Here is a 20,874-nt window from a genome sequence, read left to right on the forward strand (position 1 = left end):
CAGGTTATTGGTCGGTAGTTGGAGGGGACCGGTCCCTTCTTGGGGTCCTTGGGGATCAGGACCGTCCGACCTTCGGTTAGCCATTCGGGTGTCTCTCGTTAACTAGCAGCTGGTTCATTTGTGCTGCCAGACGCTCGTGGAGTGCAGTCAGCTTCTTTAGCCAGTAGGCGTGAACCATGTCGGGCCCTGGTGCTGTCCAACTCTTCATACTGGAGACCCTTTCTTGGATATCTGCCACTGTGATGGTTACGGGACCCTGTTCAGGGTTACGTCCTTCTCCCATATGCTCTTCCAGTATTGCTCCGTCTCCAGCCTGGGTGGTGCTGTTCTCTTATTGTTCCCTTGCCACTGAGAGTACACCTTTGCTGGTTCTGTGGAGAACAGCTGGTTTATTCTCCTGCCTTCTATCTCTCTGGTGTACCTCCTCAAGCGGCTGGCCAAGGCTGTGAGCCTTTGCTTGGCAGTTTCCAAGGCCTCAGGTATGGACAGCTTGCTGTATTTCTTATGCACCTTCTTTGTCGCACCTTTCTGCAACTCCGTTAGTTGGCTAACCTCCCTCCGTGCTACTTTGATCTTGCCCTCTAGCCTCCTTCTCCATGGAGGGTACTGCCCCTTGTGGCTGTTCAACTTGTAGCCAAGCATCTCACTGATCACTGCTGCCGTATTGTATATCAGCTTGTTAGTGTCGGTAATCGTGGTTGTAGGTATCGTCCGTAGTGCTGCATTAACATCATCTAGCAGACCTTCTGAGGGTACTTCACGTAATCTTGGTAACCGGCTACGGGGGATCCAGGTTTCAAGCTTGGCCATGATCCTATTTTTCAGGTCAGTTCCTCTCGCACTCAACGATCCTTCTCCTATCGCACTTGGCTATGTACCCAATCTCGGGTGGGGGTGAAAAAAATGCTTTAAACAATATGGAATCAACTTAACAGGCTATTAATATATTACTACTATACTATAATCTTCACGTCATCATGTCCCTGGCGCGAGGAGGGGGGTTGTAAGGAAACTGGAAAAAAATAATGCAGACATGTGATAGTCACATGAAAAGGTGTGACTACAGAGCGTATATACACAATGTGTGGGTAAGAAAATCTTGCTGTCCAGTGCCGTTTAGCTGAAAGCAGCCACAGCCCTCTAACCTATTAATTTCCTGCAGGAGGAGGATGACCTGAAAAGAGCTCTGTGGATCTTTCTGTTTTAAATGTTGGAATACTTTTTTGTGTTTTATTTCCACTGAAGATGTTAAAAACTGAATTTCTTTATTGAAATGTTACTTGCAAATCTGTCTCTGACCAATGTTACTGCTAACCAGCAGTATCAAGGGGTTTTGGAAAGAGTTTTATTTTCCACTCTGACTACACTGCCATGTTGTTTATTTCTCTGCATTAATGGAATCATGCTTTTTACTTTAAGGAGCAAAGCTTTGTTCTGTGAGACGTCGCGATACATTCTCCTGTATAACCTTCTGTTTGCAGACACAGTACAGATGGCACTGAGTCAGTTATTGTATATTATTGCCGCTTGTAGGATAACACTAACATATCCTGTATGTGGTTTTCTCACCATGCTTGCCAATCTTACAACTGTGGTCTCTCCTGTCACGCTGGTGGTGATGTCTCTGGAGAGATATGTTGCTGTGTGCTACCCACTGAGGCATGCTAGCATCATCACTATCACCAACACAGGTGTGGCCATCATTGTGATCTGGGCCATCGGTTCACTAAATATCTTGACTCGAGTTCTTCTGCTGTTAGAGTTTCCTTTTGGAGCCCTTGATAGTCTGCAGATGAAAGACTTTTGCTCTGAAATAGCAATGTCTGGTGGGTCTATGTCTGATGATTACGACAAAGCCTTCACATGTGCTCTGTTTATTTCAGCAAGTGTGGCAATCACATGCTCTTATATCGGTGTTATAGTAGCAGCCAGGTCGGCCTCCACAGATAAAGCTTCAGCCCGTAAGGCTTGTAACACACTGCTGCTACATCTGGTGCAGCTGGGTCTCAGTCTTTCTTCAACCATTTGTAACCCACTACTCACAGCACTTGCAAGAGTTTTAACAAGGATAGTGTTTGTGCGCATCCAGAATGTTTTTTATGTTTGTATTTTCCTTTTCCCCAGATGTCTGAGTTCACTGATTTATGGTATCAGAGATCAAAGCATCAGACCTGTGCTCATATATTATCTTTGCTGTCGACTGAAATACTCAGTCATACAGCCAAGACTGAAGGTTGTGATCGAAGTAGAGTGTTAGTCAGAGTATACACCACGCTTACAAGCATACAAACCTCAAAGTACCGTACTGCAATTCTGGATAACTCCTGTTTCTGACTTGACTTTTGAATTTTTATTTAAAACCATACAGTTGTCAAATGACACACGTGAGGAATTGTTTGCTGCAGTTTACTAAAGGAACATAATTCTTTATAATTCTCTCAAATGATTACATGCTTTGGTAAAACAGGAAAGAGCGTCACATTTGTGTAACCCCGTAATCTGTGTACAGCCACTCTATCTCAAGCACTGCTCAGGCAAAGAAATTGCAGCAATTTTTAATTAGATGTAATTGGCCTACATCTGTCCTACTTCTAAACCTGCAGTTTAGCCTTGGAATTACTGCAGGTGTCCTAGAGGGTTTTCTTTCAGTTCCAAGTTCTGCAAATAAATTCAGCACTTTGGAAAACTAAAGGTGCTTTGTGTTGGTAAAGTTGTTCTCTGCTATCAGTCTTAAATAATTTGGTGAATTTTCAATCAACAAAACGTCTTAAATAGTTTGATCACAGACTTTTTGTATATAGTATGGTATTCACCCCATTACATAAATCGCCTTGAGGTGACTTTTGTGACTTTGTGATATATATATAGCTGTACTTTGCTTATTTACAGCTGCCAAAATGGCATAGATTATAGCGGCAACATGAGAGCATACCTTAAATAACCCAGCCTTACAGGTCTGCAGTTGAAAGCTTTTATTCAGGCAGCAGTGTGAGGTGAAGGATTCTCTGCAAGATACATGTAGATGTCACCAAACAGGGGCTGTGGGACAGTTGCTGGGGGAGAATATGGATCACGAGTCCCCAAAATGTGTAGTTTCTCCTTGTATCGTAGCTTTTTTTCCATGAACAGATGATCTGAGTGGTCTTGATTTGGGACAGGTGAGATTTTTATTCTACTGGACAGTCCATGTGTGAGTCAGTCATGTGACTGAAAACTATGGATTCAAAATTGAAAAACAAAACAAAAACAAAAAAACAATGAGAGAAAGGTTGCTGCCATTGGATGAGGTGGGAAATTAAGTTATAATGTGCTAACTTTGCTTAACATATGTTCACATTAAATAATGATGCTTCGTCAATGCATGAGATGACTGTTGCTGTGGTTTGGTGCTATATAAAAAAAACTTTATTTAGGGCTGGGCGATATGGCCTAAAATCAATATCACGATAAATAGAGCAGTTAACCTCGATAACGATAAATGGACGATAACCCCCCCAAGTGCCAAAAAAACCAAACTTTTTTTTTGTTTTCTTCATTTGATGGGGCTGTGGCAGGCAGCATAATTCCTCCAGTTATTTTGATAATATTATTCCCCCTAGACCTATTCATTGCAATTATATTATTACCACTTTAAAGGGCTGTAAAATGTCACTGAAAATAAATGAAGACAATAGTAGTAAGTACTTTTAGTGGTTAAGATTTATTAACTGAACAAAATAAAAAGTGTAGGATACAATATGTAACCATGCTCTCTAAAAAATGTAAACAAAATAGTTTAATAATAAATATGTTTCACATTGGCTATTCAGAAAGTAAACAATGATTGTGCAAATGTAATGCCATCATGGACAAAGGCCTATCTCTGCTAAGGCCTTGAGGTACTAGAACTTGTAAACAAATAATGTCACAAACACAAATGTCAATTGAACACAGAAAAAACGATAATAAATACTAAGCACTGCCATGTGACTAGTGAAAACTATAAACTCTTAAACAAAAACTTGTGCTGCAGGTGGTGGAAGAGGTTGGTTGTGTTACCTTGACTTGACGCAACAGTCTTTTTGCAGAGTTTACATTTAACAATTTTTTGATCAATATCATCCTTGTTGAATCCAAAATGTTGCCAAACGATTGATGATGCATTTTTTTGTTAACAAGCGTCTCCTCTTCCTCCTCCACCATCTCTACCTCCGTCGCTGCTGCTTCAACATTTAAATCGTCCTCCATTTGTTCACCCGTGTCTCGTCTTGTTATGCTGGGCTCACACTGTGCGATTTTTGGCCCATTTTGAGCCGATTTTTGAGTCGTGCGACCGTTTTGGCGATCGGCCCGATTTTGGCCTTCATCTGCGTCATGCATCGTATAGTATACGTGGGGTAACGAGAAGCGATTGACACCTCACGACGAGCTCCCGATCATCAATCGCTTGGTCGCGAGGATTCACGACCATCGTGAGGGTGTCACCGCAGTTTGTCACACTGCGCACGCGCAAACACAAATGTCAGCAAAAAAGACGGAGCAGCACGACAGTGCAGCGTGTGATCTGGACACAAGCGACGGAGGTACAACTTGTAGAACTTTGGAAAGCTCATCCGAGCCTTTTCGATGTGGCCTCACAAAATGATCACGACCACAACAACCGTGAAAATAGTTGGATTTACACTGCTGCTCAATCACAGCTGACTGATCATGTTTTTCATTAGCAATTTAGCAAAGTTGATGGTGGTGGTGTGTCTGTGTGAGTGAAAGACAGAGAGAGAGCGAGCGACAGAATTTCTGTTATAACCTTCATTTTATGGACGCACAGTGTGACTCAGGTCGCATCAGAGCATCGGGCCGTATAGTGTGAGACCTGCATCGTGACCTATGAACTTCTAACCCCTGCGAGTCAACCATGCAGTTTGAGCAGGAGCTGAATCGCGCGACTGAAAAAATCGCACAGTGTCTGCCTAGCTTAACAGGTAGTAGAGTCATGTGACTCCACCCCGTCAAGTCTGTAACGTAGCACAGCGTCTTAAAGGGACATGAACATCGCCAACCTGCACATGCCTTTTCTTTTTTTAAAATATCGAATTTACCGACATGGGCAAAATGACGTCGATGAGAGTCATAAATTTCGGTAACGATAAATTTTTGATATATCGCCCTAACTTTATTACATTTACAACATTACAATAATGTTACCTATTAGATTTCAATAATGTATCCACCATCTGAGTTACAGCACAGTCCTTTTCTAAAGTTTTCTACAGTTTCCATATCTTCTCTCTCTGCTTATATAAGCTTATATTATGAAATATGTGATGAATAGGACAGAAAATAGAAATTATGATACTCATTACATGAGTTTTAAAACAATCATTTGTCATTCTTATTTCTTTTTAAGTTCTCCCTGTTACCAAAGAACTTGCTCAAAGGGGGTCATACAGCTGTTGGTCTCTTTACGTTTTCTTTTTTTTTTTTTTTTTTGCCTGTCCCGTTTGGCTCTTTTGCCATCAGAATTGTTGTCTAAAGGCAAAGAAAGATGCCCACTTTACCAAACTAACCATCCCAGCCTTGCCGTAATGGTCTATTTGATTCACCTTTTATTGTTTATTTTATTTTTAATTGCTGAACACGGGACAGACTTGACTGGGGGAAAGAAGGGGAGAAAGAAAGAGGGAAAGAAAAACAGCTGAGGAGAGGGACAGGGGAGAAGGGCAAAAAACAAAAACCAACAGAATAAGCAGAGAAAAAAATGCATATATCAATCACCTGGATCACCTGTTGAGAAAGAAAAAAGAAAACAAGCAGAAGAGAACGAGAGTAATAGAATAAACAACATCACAATATAACAGTAAATACTAAATATTAAACATTATTGTGCAGCACATAAGATCAACAGAACACAGTGTGCTTTGAGGTAGGAGCCAAAAAGGGTGTAGTTTGTGGGTGTGATCACCCGTGTGCACACCTGTGAGCATGGACGCGCTTGTTTTTTTAAAAGGTTCCTTCATGTAATGATCTGCTAGAGGGTGTGGGGGGGGGCACAGCCCCGTCCTCCAGGGCATGAAGCAGGTATGGAGGAGATCAAGACTCCAGACATCCAGAGGCCCCCAGAACACAAGAGACCAAGGAAGACCAACAGAGGGGCAGCCGCGCCACTGTCCCAGAAAGAGCTGAGGAGAGTCCCGTCTTTTTACGTTTTCACTGTATCATTGTCAGGCCTTTACCTTACAATATGAATTGCCTTGAGCCAACTGTTGTTGTCATTTGGTACTGCCTAAATAAAACTGAGTGGGGGTGTCCAATCCCAGGCCTCGAGAGCTACAATTCTGCAGCTTTAAGATGCATCCCTACTCCAACACAGCTGAATCAAATTATCTCTTCAGCATGCCATCAAGTTTGGCAAAGGCCTGATAACAAGCCATTCATTTGATTCAGGTGAGTTGGAACAAGGATACATCTAAAAGCTGCAGGAAGGTAGCTCTTGAGGACTGGGATTGGACAACCCTGTCCTATAGAAACTCATTCCTTTATGTTACGCCCCAGTCTAGGGGTACAGGAACGCAACATAAGTTTGAAAAGACTGCCCCGCCCTGGTCCCCAAAACCATACACAAAGGGAAACCAATTCCTTAGTGAATCGTGTTTTATTATCTACACTGCAAAAATGAAGCTCCAGGGTGAACAAAGGCCAAAATAACAAACAAAACAAGCTAAGTCAGGAGGAGGTGCTATCTAAAACCCTATGTGAAATCAAACATCAAACAAAAGACAAGCGCTACACCTAACTCCCTAACTGAAATAAACAGGAGAAAACAGTGCAAGGAAAAACAATACGGCAGCTCACCCCTTCTGTTGCAGTGCTATTTACAAGGCTATTTACAATGAAAGCTAATATACACACTATATACAAAACTCCAAAAAAGTCGCACAAAAGTCTCAGGTTTTGGAGGCCAGGGTCAGGTCTGCTGCTGCTGTCAGTGGCTGCCCCGGGACAACTGCTGGTGAGGGATTTGAATGAAGATCACATGGCCAGGGGACCAATCAGCAGCCGTCAGCTCATCCACTCCGGGACCTGCAAAGACTTAAAGGCACAGACAACAACAGCCACCAAAACAGATTATGGACAGGGCCATAACACCCCCCTTCCCAAAACCAAACATCTCCCCTAAAGATGTTTGGCGCTTAGGGGTTCCGAAAACCACGTGACAGCGCATCTGCCAATACATTCTCTGTCCCTTTCTTGTGATGGATCTCCAGATTGAAATCCTGTACTAAGAGGGACCATCTCATGAGCCTTTGGTTAGAATTTCGCATTCGGGTCAAAAACACGAGGGGGTTGTGGTCTGTGTAAACAATGACAGGTGCTGAACTGGAACCGACATAGACCTCGAAATGCTGTAGAGCAAGCAATAGAGAGAGGGCTTCTTTTTCAATGGTGCTGTATTTCTGTTGGTGGGAGTTGAATTTTTTCGAAAAGTAACCAATTGGGTGATCAACACCCTGCCTATCCTCCTGCAACAGTACCGCACCTGCACCGTTGGCGCTGGCATCCACCTCAAGTTTAAACGGATGTGTGAAAACAGGAGCGGCAAGTACTGGTGTGCTGCAGAGGAGAGCTTTGGCAGACTCAAAAGCATTCTGGCATGTGGGGGACCATACAAATGGTTTTGACACACTTGTGAGACTGGTGAGAGGTGCAACTACATCTGCAAAATTCTTACAGAAGCCACGATAATAGCCGGCCATACCAAGGAACCGGCGAAGCTCACGTCTAGTGCGAGGCACAGGGAGATCTAGGATAGCCTGGATTTTAGCCAGCAGGGGGCGCACCTGTCCCTGACCCACCTGCTTCCCTAGATAAGTCACAGTGGCCTTACCAAAGTCACATTTGGCAAGATTTAGGGTAAGGGATGCCTCTTGTAATCTTTCAAAAATCTCCGTGAGTGTTCCAAGGTGATCTGACCAAGTCTCTGAATAGGCTACAATGTCGTCTAAGTACACTTCACAGTTTGTGACACCACCTAAGACAATGTGCATAAGGCGTTGGAATGTGGCAGGGGCATTTCGAAGGCCAAAAGGCATGACGGTGTATTGGAGGAAGTGGTCCGGAGTGACAAAAGCAGAAATTTCAGATGCACGCGGAGTGAGGGGAACTTGCCAATAACCCTTTAATAAGTCCAGTTTGGTGACAAACTTTGCGGAGCCAACCCTGTCAACACAATCTTCCATGCGGGGAAGAGGGTAGGAGTCGGGTTTGGTCACACTGTTCACTTTTCGAAAATCACTACAAAAACGTGGAGTTTTGTCTTCCTTCGGCACAAGAAGGCATGGGGAACTCCAGGCACTCGAACTAGGGACAGCAAGACCATTTTCCAGCAAGTAGGAAACTTCTTGCTGAAAAAGTGCACGTTTGGTAGGGTTCACACGATAAGCGTGTTGTTTGATCGGAGGGTGGTCACCTACATCTATGTCATGTTCGAGGACAGTAGTGCGAGACGGAGTGTCAGCAAACAGAGATGGGTAAGTATTGATCAGAGAACACACATCGGTCTGGGCAGCCTCATCTAAATGTTTTAGGTGAGATTTTAAATTATCCAATATTTCAGAGTTTCTGAGTCGGGAGCAACCCTCAGCACAAACGAAAGCTAAGCCATCACTTTCTGGGCTATACTGAGACGGGGATGCTGGCACAACTACCGACACGGCAGACAGCGCAGCGGGGGATGAGGAGGAGTTTACACCTGCATCACGAACAAAATAAGGCTTCATCAGATTAACATGACACACACGACGCTTTCTCCTACGGTCTGGGGTACCTATAACATAATCTGTGTCACTCAGTTTCTCTTGGACAGTATAGGGCCCACAGAACTTTGCCTGGAGAGAAGATCCAGGAACGGGTAGGAGAGTCAACACTTTGTCACCCACTTCAAATTTTCTCTGCACGGACTTTTTGTCGAATTTCCTTTTCATTTTTTCCTGAGACGCGGAAAGAGCCTCGCGTGCAATTTCGCATGCTTTATGCAGACGCTCCCTAAAACAACTTACGTAATCTAATACGTTCTGCTCGGGGGTAGCTGTGTCGGACAGATATCTCTCTTTAAGCAGCCGCAGGGGACCACGCACTGTGTGTCCAAACACCAGCTCTGCGGGACTGAAACCCGTGGACTCCTGCACACTCTCCCTCACCGCTAGAAGGAGAAGTGGCAGACCTTCGTCCCACTCTCTTCCCGACTCGAGGCAGAACTTCCTCATCATGGCTTTTAAAGTCTGGTGGAAACGCTCAAGCGCACCCTGTGATTCGGGGTGATATGCACTGGATTTTTGATGCTTGATGGATAGCGATTTTAAGACCTGAGCGAATATCTTGGACATGAAGTTAGACCCTTGGTCTGTTTGAACTGATTTAGGCAAACCGAAAAGGGAGAAAAAGTTTACTAATGCTCTGACAATGGCTTTGACTTTGATAGTGCGTAACGGAATAGCCTCGGGGAAGCGTGTGGCGGCGCACATTAAAGTCAAGAGGTACTGATGTCCTGACTTGGTTTTTGGAAGCGGACCTACACAATCGATGATTATGTGCTCAAATGGTTCGCCTAAGGCTGGGATTGGATGCAATGGAGCAGGAGGAATAACCTGGTTGGGTTTTCCGCTGACCTGGCAAACGTGGCAAGAGCGGCAATATTTGGTCACATCAGTCTTCAAACCTGGCCAGAAAAAGTGACGCAGAATACGAAGGTAGGTCTTCCTAATTCCTAAATGTCCAGAGAAACTGTCATGTGCTAGGCTGAGTACTTGGTGTCGGAAATTTTGCGGTACAACTGCTTGTTGAAATACGTTCCAGCCAAGATCACTAGAGGAGGGAGGATGCCATTTGCGCATTAACACATCATTTTCAATGCTGTAGACACGGGGATTCTGATCGCTTGAATTTGCGGCAAGTAAACATTTGGCCAAAGTCGGGTCATTCTGTTGCGCATGAATGAAATCTGTTTTGTTTACCTCAAAAGACAGGTCAGGTGTAGCGGGTAGCAGTTTATCAGACACACATTTTTCAGCTTTTTCCACAGGCAGTTCAGCTTTCTCAGGAACAGCTTCAGAACATAGAAAAGAGTCAGACAAGTCAACATCACCATATTTACGCTTGTGGGCGCGTGTGACAACACAGGCAGGAAAAACAGAGGGCAGACTGTCAGCAGCAGACTCGGAAACAAAATCAAAATCATCGACGGGGTTTTCAATTACTTCAGGGATCGGGAAAACTTTCCCATTGGCTAGATCATTCCCCAGAATCATAGTAACCCCCTGCACGGGCAAGCGAGCGCGCACCCCAACTGTTACCGGGCCCGAAACGAGAGGCGACTGTAGGAAGACTCTGTGCAGCGGAGCTCGTAACACACTCATTTTCACTCCCCACACGAGAGCATCAGCACCACAAAACGAGTTACTTGAGAAAGGCAACGCGCTTTCCAAAATGAGAGACTGGGCAGCCCCAGTGTTGCGCAAAATTACAATCGGCACGCAATCCTCCTCTATTCCAGTCAGTGAGGCGAACCCTTGTGAAATGAATGGTCGGTAACTGCTGTCAAGACTGTCATTTCCTGGTTCATCACTGACGGGATTAGGAGTAGAAACTGACTGAACAAAACCAATGCTTTTTGGCTTTTTCCATGTGTGAGTTTGCTCTTTGCGACGGAGCGACGGACAACTGGCAATGAGATGGCCAGTATCATGGCAATAAAAGCATTCTCGGACAGTCATGGGGACCTGATCAGGGCGCGTTTGACGCTTAGGAGAAACCCTCAAACTCCTCGCAGGTTTAGACAATGGCGCACAATCATGGCGCACAGCTGAAAACGTAACGCGATGGGTCAACACAAACTCATCTGCGAGAACAGCAGCTTTAGACAACGAATCCACCTTTTGCTCATTGATATATACAACAACATTCTCTGGAAGACACGTTTTGAATTCCTCCAGCAGGACCAATTCTCTTAGCTGAGCAAAGTCCTTCACTTTACTTGCAGCTAACCACTTATCAAACAAGAGAGTCTTCTCCCTGGCAAACTCTACATGTGTTTGGTTGGCAGATTTTTCACACGACCGAAACCTCTGGCGATATGCCTCTGGAACTAGCTCATAAGCCCTTAAAATAGTGGATTTCACAATTTCATAATCCAGGCTGTCATCAATAGACAAGCTCGCACACACTTCCTGTGCTTTCCCCACCAATTTACACTGCAGCAACAAACTCCACACATCCTTGGGCCATTTCAAAGTGGTTGCGATGCGTTCAAAGGCATTAAAGTAAGAGTCAACCTCACTTTCTCTGAAAGGTGGCACTAAAGCAATTTGCCTGCTAGCATCAAATTGGTCAGAGGAGAGTGAATCAGAAGATTTACTCACAACTTTACTCACTGGGGTAGAGGTAACATTGCGCTGCCGGGAAGGATCCAGCTCCATAGCCCTTATGCGGAGATGCATAAGCTCAACTTCTTTGGACTTAGTCGCAAGCTCCACCTCTTTCAGGCGAAGGGCGAGCCCAAGATCCTCCGTAACCAATCCTGTTGATTGTCCGGCTGGGCTAACGTTTGGGATCTGAATGGCAGCAGGAGCCTCCGCCCCTGGCGACACCCGTCCACTGGGAGCTTTTGGGATGGTTGCAGCAGCTTCTGCTCCCGCATCCACCACCAAACCTCCAGTCGCCTCAACCGGCCGAGGTTTCGACTCCGCAAAAACCCCCTTATCCACCAGCTGAGCTGTCAGGCACTGCTTAATTTCTGCCTTTTTAGCATGTAAAGGCACACTAACATTAAACAAATCTGCCACCAACAACAAATCCGCCTTTGTGCATCGATCCAACTTATCCACGGTGGGTTGTAGTGCAAAATCATCCACATCAAAAGTCATTGTGACTAGATCACCCCCAACACTACAAGAAAACTGCCAACCAAAAACTGCAGACAACCCACAAAATACAACGAGCAAAAAGGATGGCAAAAGAAAAAAAAAAGGACGAGCCCCCACTTTATGTTACGCCCCAGTCTAGGGGTACAGGAACGCAACATAAGTTTGAAAAGACTGCCCCGCCCTGGTCCCCAAAACCATACACAAAGGGAAACCAATTCCTTAGTGAATCGTGTTTTATTATCTACACTGCAAAAATGAAGCTCCAGGGTGAACAAAGGCCAAAATAACAAACAAAACAAGCTAAGTCAGGAGGAGGTGCTATCTAAAACCCTATGTGAAATCAAACATCAAACAAAAGACAAGCGCTACACCTAACTCCCTAACTGAAATAAACAGGAGAAAACAGTGCAAGGAAAAACAATACGGCAGCTCACCTCTTCTGTTGCAGTGCTATTTACAATGTGCTATGTACAATGAAAGCTAATATACACACTGTATACAAAACTCCAAAAAAGTCGCACAAAAGTCTCAGGTTTTGGAGGCCAGGGTCAGGTCTGCTGCTGCTGTCAGTGGCTGCCCCGGGACAACTGCTGGTGAGGGATTTGAATGAAGATCACATGGCCAGGGGACCAATCAGCAGCCGTCAGCTCATCCACTCCGGGACCTGCAAAGACTTAAAGGCACAGACAACAACAGCCACCAAAACAGATTATGGACAGGGCCATAACACCATCACAAAGTACACACTCTACTCTTTTTCAAATGAGAACCATGGCCTCAGACCCAGAGGTGCCAATTCCTATTCCAGCTGCTTTACATTGGCTTAAAATTGCCCTAGATAAAACTGGAGGTCATGCTTAAGAAAGTCAACAACCCCTGCAAAAAGCAGAGACAAAATCCTGAGGTCGCAAAGCTAAACACCATTTACCCCTGGGCCGGATTCTAGACAAGGAAATAATTAACAGAATGACAATCACAATGGGACAGCACTGGCAGATACCCACCAGGAATGAATCTGACTTATTGCCAGCAATGCAAACTAAGGTCTCATTGTGGTTCTCTAGGGAGCTAATAACCTAAAACAGCTTTAATACCCAATATTTCCAAAAGCAGAGGTGGGACCAAGTCATTGTTTTGCAAGTCTCAAGTAAGTCTCAAGTCTTTATCCTCAAGTCTCAAGTCAAGTCTCAAGTAATGTCAGGCAAGTCAGAGTCGAGTCTCAAGTCACTGGTGTAAAAGTCCGAGTCAAGTCACAAGTCTGAAACTTTGAATTTCAAGTCCTTTCGAGTCTTTAAAAAAAACAAACGAAAAAATAATGTTGCAGTTATGCTAAATGTAAATATTAGACCATGTAATTTTAAAATCTGTGTTTTTCTCAACACATGACAAAATAGTGAACTTAGAAAATATACACAAATTGTGAAATTGCACCTCTTTAAAATGCAGCTCAATTAAACCTAGCTCCAAGAATAATTTTCACCGACAGTTCTGAGATACGCTGCATGTTATTCTTGGATGCGGTTGTAGGACCGGCTTTAAAATCGCATGACAAAAATATCATACACATTAAAAAAACTGTATCACCAACGTAGCCTGGACAACATTTGCTAGTTAGATGAAGTCAGCTATCTCATTGTAGCATATTTATATGCATATTTATAATCATACGGTTCTTGGAGTGAGCGCATACACTCATGAAGTTTAGTAACTTCAGGTCACTGCAACAAGCCCAGGTACAGTTTACCGACGGATGAGTGCAGGACCTTGAAATGCACCGTGTAGAACGAAAGACCATCGTACGTATCATAAGTTTACCAGTCTCACAAATCGTCGTCATAAATACATAATCGTACTGGGCAATTAGTGATACAAAAAACCTGTTTTATCCTGTGAATAAAAGTATATGTTTTTGTCAATGTACCATAATAACAGAAGCGAAACGCAATATTGTGTCAGGACAATTCACTATTTATGCACAATAAATAAAGGAGCATAGCGCGACAATTTCTGTTCAGCGCCAGACTTGCTTGTAACCTATATCACCAATTATGTTATGAAAATGACGCATTAACTACAACAGCAGACTGACCTTCGTGTAAATGCTTGGAGCAGACTAACCTGTGAGCTGGAGGGTTCTGGGACGTTATATTTGGTCTTTGAATGGCTGCAATCCAGGCCATCCGTCGCCTCTTTGTTACTTCGGAAACACGGCTCGAACAATTTCTCTTCAACGACGTAATCCGATAACAACCGATCTCTTTACCCGTCGGCTTCCCGTGGCTGTCATGCGACCGGCTATTGCAGTTAATAATACAACGGCTTCTTGACATTTTTGTGTTTCTTTTTATCGCTGTGTGACTGATTTTAATTGAAAGCCTGCGTGCGCTAGTACCGCTTGCCACGAGTTCCCAGAATCCTTTGCGGTTCTACCCGTGAATGACGTCACATTTTCAATCTCTATATAATATGCATGTTAAATTTTATATTTGGGGTAAAATATCAAGTCTTTTCAAGTAAACCGGTTCAAGTCCAATTCAAGTCCCAAGTCATTGGTGTAAAAGTCCAAGTCAAGTCACAAGTCTTAGAACATTTTTTCAAGTCAAGTCTAAAGTCATAAAATTAATGACTCGAGTCTGACTCGAGTCCAAGTCATGTGACTCGAGTCCACACCTCTGCTATAAGCAACAGTGGCTGAGGTTTTTGCACCAGTGAAACGGTATTCATTCATCTTGCTCCCTAAACTTTGTTTACTACCATCTAACACAACCAGGTTAATCAGCAAGCATCCAGTGAGTTTTCTGTTTGATGTTTGTACAGCATTTAATTTTCAGATGTGTGAAAATTAATATACAACTTTTATGTTCCCCTCTGGGGTTCAAGGTATAATTGGCCATTTTTGACTACTTTTAATTTTACCTATGTAGCTCACATTTAAAAACTATTTACCTTGCCTTGTTTGGTATCATTCTCTTCTTCACAACCTCACCATATTAGCACAATTGATCTAAATTCAGACAAAAAACATAAAATCAGAGTAGAAAAAAGTTAAATTTTTTACTGTAAAAACCACGAACATAACTTGAAACGTAAATGGAATTTGTAAGTTAAAAAAATGCACCAGTTTTGCAAACAACAAAGTTATAAACTGTTTACCTAAAAATGCAGCCAAGGAGGTTTTTTATACAACCATTTCAAACTATTTCAAATTTTATTTGTCACGTACACAGTCATACACAGTACGATATGTAGTGAAATGCTTGGAAAAAAAAAAATTGTCTCCACGGTATCATCCGCTAGTTTCCCGATGAATCCCACAACCGCTTCCGTAAACACGTTGACGTCATCGTCGGAGCTGTTTCTGAACATGCCCCAGTCTGCGTCATCGAGTGCGTCCTGTAACGCGGCCACCGATTGATCCGTCCAGCGCGCGACCTTCCTCTGAACCGGAACTTCCTGTTTCAGCCTTTGTTTGTATTTTGGCATGAGGAAGATGGCGGCGTGATCAGATTTGCCAAACGGGGGGTGGGATTGTGCCTTGTAGCCGTCCTTGACCGTAGTGTAGCAGTGGTCCAGTGTCCTTTCACCTCTGGTGGGGCAGGTGATGTGTTGATAAAAGTTCGGCGCTGCGCGTTTGAGGTTGGCGCTATTAAAGTCCCCCGTCACAATAAGCGCAGCGTCCCGGTGTTGTGTCTGGTGCTGTGTGAGTGCCTCATGCAGCTCGCATAAGGCGGTGACCGTGTCCGCTTGTGGTGGAATATAAACGGCACTTACAATGACCGATGTAAATTCCCGAGGTAGATAAAAAGGACGGCACATGATGGACAGTAGTTCCAGATTTGGTGTGCAGGAGCGTGTGAGAGGAACAACGTTCGCACTGTTGCACCAGTTGTTGTTCACCATTAAACACACGCCGCCTCCCCTTGACTTCCCCGAGTCCCGTGTCCTGTCCATGCGGTGAACCGAGAAGAACTCGGCCAGCTGGATGGCGTGGTCCGGCACCGCTGGGTTCAGCCATGTCTCGGTGAAGCAGAGGAGATTGCAGTCCCGAATGTCTCTCTGGAACTTTATCCTGGCCCTGAGGTCGTCAAGCTTGTTCTCCAGTGACTGGACGTTGGCGAGCAGGATGCTAGGCAGAGGTGTGCGGTGTGCACGAGCTCTCAGCCTGTTCCTGACGCCGGCTCGCTTCCCTCTAGGCCGCCGCCGCTTCCCTTTGTTCTCCCTCAAGATCTCACTCGGCCAGCTCGGATCCAGAGTTAAAAACTTCGAATTGTGAGTACATTGTATACCAATAGAAACAAGAGTGTCACTGTCATACCTAATGTACCCAATGGTGATGATTTTGCCGATTTAGAAACGCTGAAAACTAACTTAAAAAACAAAGACAAAGAAAAAGTGGTCGGAGCAGTCGTGACGGCAGCTGACCTCACCGGCGCCATCTTTATTATTTACAGAACAATTGCGTGTTCTGCATCAGATAAGAAGGCACACAAATTATTTGTGCCACTCCAAAAAAAAAAGAAAAAGAGTTTCTGTTCCCTATAAGACAGAGGAAGACATCACAGGCCTGAACCCTGCAGGTCTACACAACAGGAGGTGTATCACTTCTCCTGTTTTCCACCTGGAGACAGTCCGTTCTCACTCCTGAGGTATAACACCCTTACGATTTGTCATGTCCTGCGGCATTAACGAGGAACGCAAAAGGTGACCTTCGGCATTCTTATGGTAGGCGCTGGGTTATGTGTGAAATACAGTAAAATGACGGTGCCACAGTAAACACGTTCAAGCCATGTATTCCAGCCCTAACCATATCCCTGACCTTATTATATTACATTACATAGTGTTTTCCAAAGCAATTTAAGGAAAATGAACAACATGTGTGGGTTGATTCCAAACGGTTCTCATGTTTCCTCATTTTTCCGATCTCATCATTTAGGAACATGTTGGGTGCCTGGAAGCATAACATGTTGACGATTTGTCACCTAGCGCAAAATATTACGTCTCAGGAGTGAGAATGTGTTGTATTTACAGTGCAGTCAATCAGAATCAGCATACTTTCTAAATCATAATATGTTCCAGATTTAAGAAATAGCACTAATATATACAAATCGCTCAATAATAAATATCAAGGATTAATATAGGTGATTATAAATAAATATCAAGAATGTTGACAGGAATATTACAAAGTAGAAAAGAGTGCGTGCAAAAGGGTGTAATTATTGCAATGTATACAGTGTGTTAGATGGAGGAGTTGTACAGAGGGATGGCCACAGGCAGGAAAGATTTCCTGTGTCATTCGGTGGTGCTTCTTGGTAATCTCAATCTCTCACTGAACGAGCTCCTGTGACTAGCCAGGAGGAATTATCCAACATTGTCTTTATCTTGGACAACATCCGCCTCTCCGACATCGCCTTAAGAGAGACCAGCTCCATCCTCACAACATTACTGGCCTTGCAGATCAGTTTATTGAGTCTGTTGGCAATCCTCAACCTGCTTCCCCAGCATGCAACAGCATAGAGAATAGCACTGACCACAACAGACTCATAGAAAATCCTCAGCATTTTCTGGCAGATGTTGAAGGACCTCAGTCGCCTCAGAAAATAGAGACGACTCTGGCCCTTCCTGTAAAGTGCTGTGGTGTTTTTAACCCAGTCCAGTTTATTATCTATGTGTACTCTGAGGTACAGCGGTTTGCAAAAGTATTCGGCCTCCTTGAACTTTCCCACATTTTGTCTCATTACAGCCACAAACATGAATCAATGTTATTGGAATTCCAGGTGAAAGACCAACACAAAGTGGTGCACACGTGAGAAGTGGAACAAAAGTCAGACTTGATTCCAAACATTTTTTACAAATAAATAACTGCAAAGTGTATGTACAGTCATCCACAATGTCAACACTGACCCCCTGGATTGAAACAGGGGTCAAGTGTTTCCTGGTCTTCCTGAAGTCCACGATCAGTTCCTTGGTCTTTGCCACGTTGAGCTGCAGATGATTCTGCTCACACCACGTGACAAAGGAGTCGACCACAGCCCGGTACTCTGTCTCATCATCCCTGCTGATGCATCCAACCACCGCAGAGTCATCAGAAAACTTCTGAAGATGGCAGGTCTCTGTGCAGTGGCTGAAGTCTGTGGTGTAGAGGGTGAAGAGGAAGGGGGAGAGGACAGTCCCCTGTGGTGCTGATCACCTTGTCAGACACACAATGTGGAAGACACACATATTATGGTCTTCCTGTCATCCAATCCAGGACACCAAAGAAGCATCGACCTGCATCGCTGTTATCTTATCACCCAGGAGGGTTGGCCAGATGATGTTGAATGCACTTGAAAAGGTAAAAAACATGACCCTCACAGTGCTCGCCGATGATGGCATCCTCAGCTCCAAGGCAGGGCTGGTAAACAAACTGAAGGGGATCCTGCCGGAAAGTAATTAAAACTTTCCTTCAATCATGGCTTGGTAGGTGCATGACATGCAGGTAGTGCATGTCATGCAGACGGTGGCTTGGCAGCATGTGTACGTGCAGGTAGTGCAGAACATGGATTGGCAGGACGTGGATGTACAGGCCCTGATGGTGTGTAGACCCTCCGGCTTGGGCAGAGCAGGTCCAGACAGCGTGCAGACCTCTGGCTCAGGTGTGGCAGGACTAAGTGTTCCTGGGCCACACAGTACAACAACCTCTGGTTGAGACATGGGTGGGCCAGATGGCGCACTGACCTGTTGATGAGATCGCAACAGGCTCTGGTTGCTCTGGCTGGGGCTGCCAAGGGTTCACAACTGGCTCCAGTCCTTGGTGCCACTTGGGCTCAGGTGGAGTTGGACCCACTGGCTTGGTAACTATAGCAGGTGGCAGCATGGAGGCAATGGCAGGTGGTGGGGAGGCTGAAGGAGAATGGGCAGGCTGAACACCCAGCTGCCAAAGTAGGATACTGGATGGGCTCTCCTGAGACTTCAGCAGATGTGGAAGGATGCTGGACAGGCTCACCTGTGCTACAACCATTGTGTAGTGCGTAGTGCCGATGTGGGACAGTTTCCAATTTCATTGTACTATTGTACTAGGTATGACTGAGCAATGACAGTAAAGAGGTATCTTTTATGTCTTATACAGTTTCACTGCTCTGCGAATAACACCCAACTTTATCTGACTATGAACCAGTCTCGGCAGATGACTGCCCCTCCCTGAGTCAGGCTCTGCCAGATGTTTTTTCCTGATAAGACTGAGACTGTGGTGTTTAACAGTAAAATCCCTCGTGCACAACTCTGTGCTGCCCTGGGTTCCTTTGCTAGCTCTTCCTGTGACTATGTCAGTAACTTGGGTGCACTGCTGGATAGCTCGCTCAAACTCGATAAGCAAGTGTCTGCTGTAGTGAGATCTAGCTTCCACCAACTGCGCCTTAGGCATTATGGTCCACATGAGGACCTGGAGAAGCTTATTCACGCTTTTATGACCTCCAGGCTGGATTATTGTAACTCCTTGCACGACGGTCTTCCCTCTTCTCTTCTTCTTACACTGCAAACAGTCCAAAATGCAGCAGCCCGCCTCTTGACTGGTACCAGGAAATTTTGCCCTATTACTCCTGTTCTAGCTGGCTTGCACTGGCTGCCCATAAAGTACCGTATTCAATTTAAAATATTACTCCTTACATTCAAAACTATTAATAAATTAGCGCCAAGTTATCTTAGTGAACTTCTCAAGCCACATACTCCTGCTAGAACACTCAGATCTGCCACTCAACTACTTCTGACCCAGCCCAGATCTCGGCTGAAGTCCTGAGGTCACCATGCATTTGCTCCGGCTGCCCGGGACTGTGGAATACCCTTCCTCTCGACCTCTGCGCATCTCATTCTGTAGCACTGTTTAAATCACGACTAAAAACCCACTTATTCAATCTTGCGTTTCCCTCTAGTTAATATTTCTTTTATGATTTTATATGATGCACTTTTATGCTCATTTAATTCCTTGTTTGTTCTGCATCTGTTGCTTTCCTATGTGTCAGTGACAGCTACCTGCTTGCATACCTAGTACTTGCTTTGGTCCTATTTCTGTTATCTTCCTTTTATTCTCTATGTTACCTGTTAAGCACCTTGGTTTTTAAGTGTGCTTTGTAAATAAAGTTTATTATTATTATTATTTTTATTATTATTACTCCCTTAGGCAGTATTATTAGAAGGCATAGCATATATTTACACTGCTTCATTGCTAATTTATTTATTATTGTTAACAAGTTTCAACCTTTAAGATGCAAGTTAAGGAAGTTTTTAGGAAAGGCAGTGGAGATTAAAGTTTTCTCCAATCATATTGAACTTGTTTGTGCTTGTTAAATTTTGTCCCTACAGGGATACACATAACACTCCATTAAGATTAATGATGCCAACAGGATAATTCAGTATTTATCATTTGAATAATTAATGTGCTGAAATAAATAATCAAGGGACTGTTAAACCTCTGAGTATTTCATCAAACTAAAAACAAAGTTTACAAGAGAAAAAACATAATTATTTGGAAAGTTTACTCACAGCTCTTACTTCAAATAATTGTTCGTTTCCTTTGTTAATGCTGCTGTTTACAAAACTTTAGAATGAAACCTAAACCACTAACCTGACATAATTTAACAACACTGCATAAAATACCTTTTGGAACCTGTGGTATCCAAAATTTATGATAATAATGACAGCTTGTGTCATTGTATGTACTACATAGATAAATTAAAGCATGACCATCATGCATTTTAATTTATTCTTAAAAGGATAATATTTTGGACTAAAGGAAAGAATTATAAATTGGTCAATTTTGTAACTCTCAAAAACTGTCTCAGTTGAAACACTCTCTGTGAAGCTGGATTTAATATTTAGAAGTATTATTTAGAACATGTTTAGTCCCACCTTCTGCCAGCACAGAACATTGGCTCACTAGTGAAAGGACCCATAAGTCAGGGGAAAATAAGGACACTAAATGTATTGTTATTACTATCAGGAAGTC

General features: G+C 43.9%; 1 protein-coding gene across 1 annotated transcript; it reads left to right on the forward strand.

Annotated features, from left to right (window-relative positions):
- The first annotated feature begins 1,166 nt into the window (after positions 1-1,166).
- LOC113030184 (odorant receptor 131-2-like) lies at positions 1,167-2,257 on the forward strand. Its single transcript, XM_026181355.2, has one exon. The coding sequence runs from the start codon at positions 1,274-1,276 to the stop codon at positions 2,255-2,257; it is 984 nt and encodes a 327-aa protein (XP_026037140.2). The 5' UTR covers positions 1,167-1,273.
- Positions 2,258-20,874: the final 18,617 nt, after the last annotated feature.

Source organism: Astatotilapia calliptera, chromosome 10, assembly GCF_964374335.1.
Source record: "Astatotilapia calliptera chromosome 10, fAstCal68.1, whole genome shotgun sequence".
Lineage (NCBI taxonomy): Eukaryota > Metazoa > Chordata > Actinopteri > Cichliformes > Cichlidae > Astatotilapia > Astatotilapia calliptera.

What these genes read in the sequence shown, in the direction of transcription:
- LOC113030184 (XM_026181355.2), top strand. Translation starts at nt 1,274, where the DNA reads ATGTTACTTGCAAATCTGTCTCTGACCAATGTTACTGCTAACCAGCAG.